Source organism: Mesoplodon bidens (genome assembly GCF_964165515.1).
Source record: "Mesoplodon bidens genome assembly, chromosome: 1".
Lineage (NCBI taxonomy): Eukaryota > Metazoa > Chordata > Mammalia > Artiodactyla > Ziphiidae > Mesoplodon > Mesoplodon bidens.
In genome coordinates this window covers 141266047-141278923 of record NC_138176.1, presented here as the reverse complement: position 1 = coordinate 141278923, position 12877 = coordinate 141266047, and the positions used below count along the sequence as shown (strand labels likewise).

The window sequence follows — 12877 nt, the reverse complement described above, 5'->3', positions numbered from 1 at the left end:
TTCACACACTAATTCTCTCTTGGGTTTTTAAAAACTATGGCAAAACTCCTTGATTGCCTACCTAGCATCTATTACTTTTCTTCCTCCCTTTAAAAAAAATGTATTTATTTTTTATTGGGGTATAGTTGCTTTACAATATTGTGTTAGTTTCTGCTGTACAATGGAGTGAATCAGCTATATGTATACATATATCCCCTTCCTCTTGGACCTCCCTCCCATGCCCACCTCCATCCAGGTCACCACAGGGCACCAAGCTGATCTCCCTGTGCTCTACAGCAGGTTCCTGCTAGCTATCTATTTTACACATGGTAGTGTATCTACGTCAATCCCAACCTCCCAATTCATCCCACCCCCTTCCCCACCCCCCATGTCCTCCTTTTTTAAGGGAACATGAATTTATTCAGGCCTGCACACAAGCCCCTGATCCATGGCAAGATTGTGATTCATTTAAGCAAGACATGGCATTTTTCTGACTACAATTTTTTTTCTCTGAGTACAGTTATTAGTCTAGGAGTAAAGATGGGATCCGAGATCAGGGTCTTGGCCTATGGTTTTGTAGGTTGTGATTTCCAAGGTAGTTCCTGCCCAAACCCTGCTGTCCAGGCCATGTGTCCTAGCCTGAAGGAAACAACATCTTTTTCTAATTGGTTCTCCCTAAAGATGCTTCTTTTTTTCAATTCAGCTGTTTAGGTGGTGTTTTTTGGAATCCACACAAAGATAGCTGACTGCTAGCTGGGACCCAGCTCAAAGTTGGCCAATCTGAGTGAAGCCCTAAGTTATGTTCCAGAGGTGAGGGTGAGGTTCTCTCTCCTTCCTAGTGGCTATGACCAGGGAAGCATGGCACCCCAGATGCTCTTGGCAGCCATCTTTGGACTCTGGTAGGAGCCAGCCAGAGGTCAAGCAAATGTAAAGAATCCTGGAAGAGGTGCTGAACTCCTGCATCTGGCCCTACACTTGATTTTTTATATGATAATATAAGGCATATGCAATACATAGGGTAATAAAAGAATAAAATGTCTTCGTTGTTTAAGTCTGTTTGAGTTGGGCTTTCTGTTACTAGTAGGTAACGCATCTTAGGAGATATTTTTTCTGATTCTAAAACTACTGGCCATTCATTCAGAATATGTAGAAAAGACAGAAAAGCACAAAAACTTAATAATTCCACCATTCAGGGATTACAATTGTAAACTTTTTATTATGCCCTTCTGATCTTTTTCTATGGGGTTATATGTATTTTCAAAACTCAGCACAATAGTACACATAATTCTTTATGTTTTGTTTCATTCATCTAATGATATGTAATGAACCTATGAGAAATTATCCTTCTAATTTAATTTTTAACGTTTGCATATTATTTCATTTTATGGTTGTATTTTATGTTCCCCCTATTTTTGGATATTTGGGGTGGTTTAATTTTTTCCATGTTATAAATCATGCTAGACTAATATCATTATGCATATATTTTACACGTTTGATTGTATTCTTGGCATATATTTTATTTTATTTTATTTTTTTCTTTTTGCGGTATGCGGGCCTCTCACTGTTGTGGCCTCTCCCGTTGCGGAGCACAGGCTCCGGATGCGCAGGCCCAGCGGCCATGGCTCACGGGCCCAGCCGCTCCGCGGCATGTGGGATCCTCCCAGACCGGGGCACGAACCCGTATCCCCTGCATCGGCAGGCGGACTCTCAACCACTGCGCCACCAGGGAGGCCCTTGGCATATATTTTTACAAGTGGAGTTCTAATCAAAAGGTCTGAAAATACAAAAAGCTTTTGATACATATTTCCAAATTTCTCACTTACATTCAAAATGAGAGGTAATTAGTGTTTAAAATAAAACATCACATTCACAAATTCACAGTAAGGACTTACAGCAATTTTTTTCATCCATGTTATCAGGGCAGTCTGGGAACCCATCACAGATGACTGTGTGCTTCAAACATTGTTTGTTAGATGGACATTCCCAAAGATCTCTCTCTATACATCCTGAAGACAGAAGGAAAGGTTATTTGCAATAGATATGAAGGTGAAAATAACAATGGCTTTGATCAAGCAATGTAAAAAAATTACAATATAAAGGTATGATTTCTTTTTTCTTAATGAGTTTTGACTCCTGTATACCATGGAAAATGTAATTTTGAAAGCAGAAATGCTTGGTAATCTCCAAACTGCATTATAAATAGTACAGCTCTCCCAGGAGATCAAAAGTGACATATGGGAAATCGAAAAAAAATATATGAAAAAGCAACTGTACTTTAACGTTCATCTTTAGCTGTTCCTTTTGCTTTTTAAGCCTATTTGCCAACACATAAGACTCATCTATAAAATGATGAGTTAACGCTTTTAAGCAAGTATGCCAAAACCTAGCGATCTAAATGCCTATTATCTTAAAATGTAATTTCAATCAACTAATGGCGAGGCCATCTGTGTGTTTAGCAAAAGAGGCTCCGCCTATATGCCAAATATCTGCAAAACTAGCTCAAGAACCATTACTTCAGTAACGTAGCCAGAAATCTCAGGTTAGAAACTTTATCAGTTAACATGAGAAAATAACATAATTTGCCTAAGACCAGGACTATAAGCTTGAACTGTAATTTGTCTATAAAATAACAAGCTCTTAAAATGAACTTAATGTCATTTGCTTCACAGGCAGCGCATTTATACGTCCACTAAAACATGCCAAGGGTCTGATGTGTTCTTGACCCTCACCATGCTGGATCCTCACCACCAGCTGCATCCATGACCCTCACCAGGCTGTGAGGGGCGAGAAGGAAGAGACCACACGTATTCATCTTTGAGCATCCTGGACCCCCCTGCCTGGAACAGCAGCTAGCCCTCAGCAGGACCTCGATACACGTGAATCTTAAATGGAACTTCATTTCATGTAAGGAACGAAAAGTCTCTCATTCCCAGGGAAAGGTAATTTAGTGTAAGGTGAATGAAGTGCCAAGCAGTGATGAAATAAGGGGTTTCTTTAGAGATGCTATTTCTCATCTGATCTGGTACAAATCATTCAGAGAAATGTCATAGACAATTGACTCAGGTTTCTTGGAGTCCCTTATGAGAAAATAATCTGCTTTACAAAAAAATCTCATTGAAAAGTTATCAAAATAAGTCCCCAGAAGAGAAATTTTTACTATGGGATAAAATTAGATTTTAAGTGTTTCACCATTCAAAAATATAGGACAGCAGTAGAGTATGTGACTGCAAAACTGTAGGAAATAAATAGTGAGAGTCCTTCACTAGCTGACCATCTAGAATGGTTTTAGGCTCAGGGACATCCATTCTAGGAACTCATAGGAACATAATCTGGAGTTTTCAGCTACCCAAGAATACAGACATCATCTGGCATGTTCTGGCAAGGAGACTCATCACAAACCACATCACTTGCTAGTAGATGATGAGAGAAAACAGCATGAGTCTTTCTGACTGTTCACGAGGTACATTCCTAAGAGTACAGAGAAGAATGTGGACACTTGGAATGAAATGATAAAAGATCACAAAAGTCGATCTACTGGGACATAAGACCTGTATGCTCACAGATGGTCATAATAAAAGATAACATTTATTATCCACTATAAATCCACCTTCTAGATATTAGTTTTAATTCTTACAGTAATACCACAATGCCAGAATTACAATCACCATTTTCTAAGTAAAGAAACTGAGATTTAGAGAAAATAAATAGATTGCTCCAGCCTTATAAAGATCCAGTAGGGAAGCAGGTGCAAGCCTTTAGTTGCTGTCCTCAGTATGCATTAGGGGTAAGAGCAAAGGAAACAAAGCTTAGAGTCAGACATCTGGATTTGAACCTTAGCTCTAATCTCATTAGCTGTATGACCTTGGATAAGTTACTTAATTTCTCTGAACCTCAGTTTCCATATCTCTAAAACAGTAATAATAACGCCTGCTACAAAGGGTTGCTATAAAGAAAAAATGAGTACTCTACAGGCAGTAATTTCCCTTCTGTATCTTCTCTTTTCTAATAAAAGTTTGCATGGCCTAATGCCTCCTTTGTGGAGTTATGATGAACATAAATGAAGTAGGATGAAAAGGTCAAGACATGAGTCACATGGAAGATACCACTATGATTTTGTGAAAAAATCATTCTCTCTTTAAAGTGACATTTTTGGTGTAATTATGCTTTAAGTGTATGCTTTAAAAGGAAAAGGCTATGACTCCATTAAAAATTAAAACTAGGTATGGATAGGATGGGATATTTAATGCAGCTGTAGGTTATGAAACCAAATAATTGTTGATGTCAGAATAACTGCCACCTCCCCCCGTACAGACGTAATGGCTACGCCCACTCACAGAGGCCACCGTGTATTGCTAAAGTGACCAACTCATCCCAGTTTGCCTGGGACTTTGCAGGTTTGAGCACTAAACGTCCCTGCTTCCAAGAAACCCCCCCAGTACTGGGCAAAGCAGAATGGTTTGTCAACCCTAAGTGCGCTAGACGTTCTGCTGGGTTCTTCACTTTCTCTCTCAGTTTCACAAAATCTCTGCGAAGCAGGCTTCCCTGTCAGAGGCAGATCCCACCTGAACCGGGGCACCTATTTTCTCTATCAAAACAGTTGTCATGATAGGTGAAGAAGGCAAAGCACCTCAAAGCAGATGCTTCTTGAACTCTAAGAAGCTTTCAGTGATGCCAGTACAGAGTAAGTGGGTCCACTCATCAGGGCTGCTAACTTGAGCTACATCAAATAAAGTGTTGTCAGGGTAGAGCTGCTCGTCTTCGGCCAGCAGCTGCCCCAGTGGCTGTGGATGCAACCTCAGAGCAAATCAAGGGAGCTGAGAAGTGAGGTTCAGGCCTGGCAGGTGTGACGGCCCCTCCAGAGCCTGTGACCCTGGGCCATGGAGCCCAGATCTCAAAGAACAGCTGCAGCATCTGTGGTAGCAGCCCGAACAAAGGAGCTGCCTCCCTCTCTGAACTCTGGGCCTAACCGTCAGGGGCAACAACACCAGCACAAGTTACAGAGCTCCCATCTTTGACCAGAAAGCCCCAGGGGACCTCCCAATTCCTTAGTCACACCCCTTTTCGGGGTGCCATCTTCACATCATCAGCTTCAAGACGTGCTGTCTCAGTACCCTGTGAAGAGGCAGGATGAAGACTTTGAAAGGGCTTTAAATTGCAGGGTGGGAGCCACCCTCAGTGACCGTAATCCTGGAGACGGGGACATCCACCACCAAAACAAGCACTACCTCAAGGACAAGGTTCCACCCGGATTCCCATGTTCACTGTGTGAATCAGGGACTCTGCCCAGCCTGTGCGTTGGACGTGACATGCCAGTCTGCCCTCCTCTGCCATAAATAAGACCTTGGTCTTTCAGAGATAATACCAAGCTAGACAGGACTCCTTCCCTCAAGGGAGATCCCTGAGGTGACCTGTAAGGGGACTTGCCTCCTGGATTTCTTAGCACTATGGCAGGTGGGCTCTGAGGACTGAGTAAGGCATGTTATAAGCATTCCAAGCTGTGCGGGATAAAGTGCTCTTCTCTAAATGTTACAGGTGAGAAAACTGAGGCCCAGAGAAGTTAAGTGAATGGCCAAAAGTCACACAGCCTCTAAGTGCTGAGTCTGGATTTAAATCCAAGTCTAGGTCTACAGAGAGCACTCTACCATTCCAGGCTGCCTGCCCAAGACACCAAATGAGATAGCAAAGAGTTAGCCAAGTAGCAAAATATCTAAAGGGAAGGAGAATGTCTCTTCCTTAGCATGAAGGATTAAATGTGATCAGAGATCAATCCGAAGACTCCTTCTGAAAGTACATTTGTGGGTATGCGACATGAGATGAACACAATGACCCTCACTCTGTCTTCTAGTCACAGAGCAGGAAATCATTCTCTTCCACAAGCAAAGGGACAAAGAGACATGAAGGCATGGATACTGGCTCTCTGGAGTATTTAAAAAAAAAAAAACACACACACACACAGTAAAGTCCTTCTCTGTGAGAAATACACAAATACTATTAAGGAGTCCAAACAGGGAAAAAAAGTCTTTTGGAAAACTGTTAAAATCAAGCTGTAAAACCTATAAATATCAGAGCCAGAGGCTTTAAACACAGCCTAAAGGGGTTTTGACTCCAAGTAGAGGTTCAGGTTGTAAAGAAAGATTTTACTGCATTTTATCTATCACCCAAGAGGACATCAAAGATAGAGGAGATCAAAGATAGATGATGAAATGGTTTTTAATTATTTGAAGATAAACAGAAAGGTCCTTAACGACACTCGCATTTGTATTGTTGTCTATCTTTCTCTGTATGTTGTATACCCTTTTATGTAGAAGAGTGATCAATTAGTAATTGTGATGTTATATTCATGTAATGAAGGGTTTTATTTCTCCAGTAGATATAAAAAAAAACTGTTTGAGCTATATTCTCATTTAACTGACCCATTGAGAAGACTCGCTGCTCCCATCACAGACCAGGTACCACCTTGTTCCTGCTGGTATAGCTCATCCAATTGTGGACATAGGCCTAGCAAAAGCTAACTTCAGTCTCACAAACTCATATCTATAGCATGAAGGCAAAGCTCAGAAATATAATCTCATTGTTATTTTCTTTAGCTCACCTTTCCTTTATGCCCTCTTGTTCATTTCTCTGCCCAGATCTGCACCTTTTTCTCCATTGCTTAGATATCAATGCTTGGTAAATGTTAGATTGAAAATAAGCTTCTTTCATCCAGTTGCTGGATCTACAGCCAGCTTCATCTACACAGTAGATGTTCAATTAATGACAAACTATAATTTTAAGACAAGGAAGTGCTTCTGTACTGACGTAGTACTGACTCTGTAAATCACTCCTATCTTTTAGACTTCTCTCCCATGAAGCAATTCTGGAATGATATGTTCACGTTTACATAATTCTTCCAAACACTTGCTGAAAACATTTCTAATAATGACAATACTTCCGACTGTTGTTTACCCTAACAATTATACAATCAGTACAACTTCAACCACAAAAATTTACCACAAGAGCAGGAGACACTTCAGAACAACATTACTCCCAGCCCAGCAGGATGGCTCCCGCAAAGAAGGGAAGCAAGAAGAAGAAGGGCTGGTCCGCCATCAGTGAGGTGGTGACCAGAGAAAACACTGTCAACATTCACAAGTGCATCCATGCAGTGGGTTTCAAGAAGCGCACCCCTAGGGCACTCAAAGAAATCCGGATATTTGCCATGAAGGAGATGAGATTTCCAGATGTATGCATTGACACCAGGCTCAACAAATCTGTCTGGGCCAATGGAATAAGGAATGTCCCATACCATATCCATGTGCAGTTGCCCAGAAAACGTAATGAAGATGAAGATTCACCAAACAAGCTCTATATGTTGGTTACCTATCCACCTCTCGCCACTTTCAAAAATCTGCAGACAGTTAATGTGGATGAGAACTAACTGTTGATTGTCCAATAAGGTTATAGAACTGCCAAAAACAAACAAACAAACAAACACTACTTACTGCTAAATGTTTAACGCATGTATTTTAAAAGTGTATTTACAAATGGTGTGCTTTGACCTCCATGTTTTCCTGCTGCAGACGTGTCAGAGAAACAGCGTGAATTTCCAACACATCAATTATTTTATAACTAAATTAAAGAAGTACTGTTTTGAGGGGAAAACCCAATACTGTTGTTAAAATTTTGGAGGAGCTGCAGATGTGTGAAAGTGAATAGTTAATAGTTACATTATTCAGTAAAGCCCAAGCATTTAAGTGCATTCCACTCCACAATGGATGGAATAAATCAGAAAGACAGGAAGCTTGGAGTGAAACCTAGCTTTGCTGGAGCTGGTGTTTGCATGACCAGATGGTATGCCTATCCACGCCCATGGAAACAGAGGGACAAACTGAGCAAGTAGGCAAAATGGGAATCCGAGGATTTTCCAGTAGCCCTCTATTGGGCCTTCCTCTACTGCGTGACTTCTTCATTTGATTTTAACTGCTGTGTTCTCCCAGAGCATGGGACATGCCCATTCAAACGCGTACACGTGGCCCAGTTGCTTTGGAAAACTTAATGAGAGTTCTCTCATAGATTAATACTGTTGGGGCAATTAATGTTCCAAATGTATTACTTTATTACTGACTTTTAACTTTCCTTAACCAGAACTCTCAATAACATCGCCCGTCTTTTGAGTGATTTATAGAGATTAGACAATTTATTTGATAGTTCTCGTGAGCCTTTCATTGTGAGATTAAAGTACTGACAAAAACTCATTACTTAACTAGAAATCTGACATTTTAGGATCATTTGTACCCTATAGTGCTTTAAATTTCTTTTTTACAGAATATACTCTAGAACTCAGACCATTTAATCTTCATAAGACTCTTTGAGACTAAGCTTTTACATTTCTCAAATTCCCCTACTGCAAATTTCGGTCTAGCCACCCAAGGAAGTATCATGTAACCTCTTTGGACAATCTAAGATAATCTATTTTAATTTGCATCTCAGAATACCATAACCCATCAAAGCCATAGTGTAGTGAAAAAATCCAATAGATTTTTTTTTTTTTTTGCGGTACGTGGGCCTCTCACTGTTGTGGCCTCTCCCGTTGCAGAGCACAGGCTCCGGACGCGCAGGTCCAGCGGCCATGGCTCACGGGCCCAGCCGCCATGGCTCACGGGCCCAGCTGCTCCACGGCATGTGGGATCCTCCCGGACCGGGGCACGAACCCGTGTCCCCTGCATCGGCAGGCGGACTCTCAACCACTGCGCCACCAGGGAAGCCCCCAATAGATTCTTAATAAATCGTTTATATAAGGGATATTAAATGAGTTTTGATTTATTTCTTTACATACAGACCACAAACAACAGTAGCTTCTCAAAACACTGTATGTTCCTCCCTAACAAAATTACCATCATTCTGACAGTTCTAATTTTCTAGAAGATGCACTTATCCATATTTATAGTAGCTGATAGGATTTCAGTTGATTGCTGTGACATTTTGTCTGGACCAGAAGGGCAATGTCTACTATGGAAAACTCATTTTGGGAAGCAAGGCAATATTTCATCCCTCAAAGGCCAAAAGAATAAAATGATTTCAAAAGATGCATTGCCTCATGTGCTTTCAATGGCAAAAAGCGTCAGGTTTTTTTAAGCAGAACAAGCTAAATAATCATAACCAAACTATTCTTTGGGTAGCCCTTCAATCATTTTACTTTACTCGAAAATGTTGCTTAGTAAAGAGCACTGTCTGTTTTCTATTCCCTGACACATTTTGAGGTTACAAGTACAAAGGTTTGCAGGGAAATAAAATGGGAATTAGCTCCACTTAAATTGCCTTTGGCATTTCTGGCCTTTCCATTGGTGATTTTGGAGTTCAAAGGCAGAAATGTCAGGAAGAGTTTTACCCTTTGCTGACAGAGACAAAAATCAGAGAGGGCATGAAGATAAATCCCAATTAAATTTGAATTTTAGAGCCTGCACTCTGTCTTTGTGTATCTAGATGCCTATTTAAGAATATGGGAATTGTAGGCAAGGACACTATTATTCTGACCTTAAAACAGAGGACAACTGCTTTAGAATCTCTCAATAAAAATAATCTCTTACATTTGTGAAGAGCTTCTTCTTTTACTAAGAGTTTGCACATATGTCATCAAGGTTATAAACAGAAGTGTAATTTAGGGAAAATCAATGGAATTAACAGGAAAAGCACTTATAATTCATGTTTTGCCATTTGATAATTTAAGAAGTAAATGCCTTAGCATTCAATCCTAGTCACTACTTACAACTATCAGTAAACAATGGACATATATTAACACAATCCCTTATCCTAACCAGTTATTAGTGTACATTCAAGAAAAGTGCCATCTCACATACATACCACAGTTTTCTTCATCACTATCATCATCACAGTCAGCCTGGCCATCACATCTTCTGGAAGCCAGAACACACCGTCCTGAGCTGCACTTGAAGTGACTAGGTGAGCATTCTGTTAAAAGCAGTGGGCCATATTACTGTCAACAGACAGAAAACCCAGAACCATCAGCTAATTTATCCATTTACATGTGGGATGTTGTGGAGAAGTTATCACTGAACATAAGGATGGTCCTTCACAAAGCTGAAATGGTCAAAGTTTACTTGGCTTTCTTCTGTCTGCCTATCAGCATCTTTTTCCTTCATCCTTGACATCACCTCTTCAGATCAGCTGTTTTGTGTCTTTATGCTTTCCAGCAATTAACTCCCTTTCCGAATGGACAGCCTAACAATTGCTGGAGCCTGAAATGTCCTATGAAGTCAATGTTCCCAACTACCCAGCTGGCTTTCCTTTAATGTGTCATATTGTTTCCCATCCTAATCTTTCCACCTAGTGGGCAGGTCCTTGATTCCATTTCTCTACTTGATTATCCTACATTGCCAAGGTCTCTGAATGCTTTGCACTTGAAGGAACCAAGGCTTGATCTTCACCATTACCTACAGGGCCCCTAGTATAAAAGCAGCATCCATATATAATGGACTCTGTGAGTTAAGTGTGTTTAAAATAAATACCTAGAGAATTAAAGTCATCTCTGCAATTTATTTTTTAAATGAAGACAATGTCTAACAGATGGGTATCAAATTCTTCAATGTAATCAAGTTTATAGATTCACCACCTATGCAGCCTTTCTACTGGTAACTAAATACAAACAATAACAACAAAGAAACCTCTAAAAGTAGCTGATATATTCATCCATGTTAGGTACCCCATTGTAATTAATTTAAAAATTAACCTTCCACGTCGTCATCAGGCATTAGACAGGTTTGACTGTCTGAATTTTCCTCTGGAAATTGATTGCAATCTGTGTCTTCTGGCCACTGTAGGCCCACAATCCCAAGAACAGACTCACAGCGTTCTTTGGAATGCTCACACAGAGCTCTAAAAAGTGAGAAAGACAAAATATTACAAGCAGAAACAGCTACACCTGATGTTAGGCCTCTATGTAGGGTTTTAATTCTGTATGGCTATGGGTTGGCATGTGTATGTGGTGTGTGTATGCAGTGTGTGTGCGTACCAATGTATATATATGAATGCACATATACATAATAGATATTTGGGAAACCAAATTGAGTAATATCGCTACAAGGGGGATACATTCCAGAAACATACTTTCACCAAAAGAAACTCCATTGCAGAAATAGAAATAGAGATGTTCCCAGAACACGGATTCCCTCCTCCAGTTTGTCTTTCTCATTTTCTCTTCTGTCTTTCAGGCAGACACACTCCAGTGTTTTTTGTTTTAATCAGGGAAGCCCCCAAAATCACTTGGACAGTCTGCCACCAAAGGTCATGGAATCTATACAACACCCTCAGCCTCAGCCCCCTGTGGTGCCCTGTGATGTGAGCCATTTCCTGTGCCAACCTGGCTTACCTAAGGCATTATTACTTCAGCTTACACCAAACCCATCTGTGTTGAGCTCAAGTTGGTAAAAATGAAGTTTGTTGGTCTTTGTTAAAGAAAAGACACACTAAGCATTGTACTAGGTGCTTTTATGTGTATTATCTCATTTGTACCAGAATATTTTTAAATTGAGGTATCAGCATGTCTCAGAGAAGATGGCTTTACTTCCTACGGGGAAAGAAAAAAACAGTTTGCCTCAATATATTACCAAGAAATTAGTTACGAACTTTTTTTTTTAAGTAGACATAATGAAAGTAAGTTCTTAGGCAAATTTTTTATTTCGCTTTAAATACATTCTCATTTCTTAAAAGTTTCAAACTTTAAACCACTAAGGTAATTTTAACAGGTAAGGAATGGTTAGCAATTGAATGGAGACGTTTCAGAAAAGGCTCTGTCTAGATTTAAGTCTGTCTAGATTTAAGTTAAGATAGAGCATAACTTAATGCTGGTTTAGCCTAGGAATTGGGGGCAAAGACAAAGCCATGGCATTCTCATATTAGGTTTGCAAAAATGGGAAGCTCAACAGGGTTTAGTAACTCTCTGTTGGACTGAATAGTTTTGTTGCAGATTAATATAAAAATGTATATAACTCAATTGCTGCTGATATTTTAAATTAACCAAACGATACCTAATTTAGATGGAAGTCAGGTAGTGCCTGACTCTACCACTTTTTGTTCCTATAAAATGGAAATACAATATGTGGGACTACAACTCCATGGCACACCTGTTATAATAATCTGTGCGGTGCTCAGCCATAGAGACAGCAATCTTAAAAGGTTATTTTGAGGATGAAAACTACCGTAAAGTATTCAGCACATTTTAAGGGCTCAAGAATGTTAGTTTTTTTCCCAACTCATAGCTTAAAAACCGAATATTAAGATCAATAACCAAGCTTGGCAAAAGGACTTATGTGTTACCCCATGAGCATATCAGTATATTATTCTTGTCATAATCCAAAAATTTTTCTTACAAATATCAGAATGTAAAACTCACTTTGATAGCCACTGAAAATGAAAGATGTACGTGTATGTGTAAACCTAAGAAACAAAACTAAAGTGTCTAGAAGTTCAACACTTGATTCAAAATGTTTATTCTAAACACTTATTCAAAAATGGTTATTGAATAGTATTTCAGGATCAGTCTTATCTTGGGCATTTTAATATGAAACCTAAGTCCTAAAATTATCAATCATATGTGGATATGTGTTCCAGAGAACATTGCAATAGGGAAATTCTTATACACATATGAAAAGAAAGTCAAATACAAGAATTTGTTAAGTACTTCTGAAAGTAACTATTCACTATCATCAACCTTGCTTAGGAAAAGCAGAATAAGATTTATAAATAACTTGCTAACATAAAACTGGTAGACGTTTTATTAGTGATACTTTAAAAGGCATTTAATAGAAATTTTCAGAATTATGTTTGCACAGCCAACATTAAATTTTACTCTGTTTGTATAATTTGTTTAGTTCCCCCAAATCATTTTTAAATTTTATTGCTT

General features: G+C 39.5%; 2 protein-coding genes across 5 annotated transcripts in view; one reads left to right on the top strand and one right to left on the bottom strand.

Annotated features, from left to right (window-relative positions):
- The window catches only part of CORIN (corin, serine peptidase), a 230071-nt gene that overhangs the window by 57298 nt on the left and 159896 nt on the right, over positions 1–12877 (bottom strand). For all 4 annotated transcript variants that reach the window (XM_081236190.1, XM_081236189.1, XM_081236192.1 and 1 more), the window contains 3 exons: positions 10706–10851; positions 9820–9927; positions 1872–1985 (listed from right to left, as the gene is read on the bottom strand). In XM_081236190.1, coding sequence (XP_081092316.1) covers positions 1872–1985; positions 9820–9927; positions 10706–10851 — 368 coding nt within the window. The remainder of the gene's footprint in view (positions 1–1871; positions 1986–9819; positions 9928–10705; positions 10852–12877) is intronic.
- Positions 7019–7397, top strand: LOC308618847 (large ribosomal subunit protein eL31-like; the record flags this gene model as incomplete). Its single annotated transcript, XM_081237119.1, has 1 exon — positions 7019–7397. One exon carries the CDS (start codon positions 7019–7021, stop codon positions 7394–7396), a length of 378 nt encoding a protein of 125 aa, XP_081093245.1. The 3' UTR covers position 7397.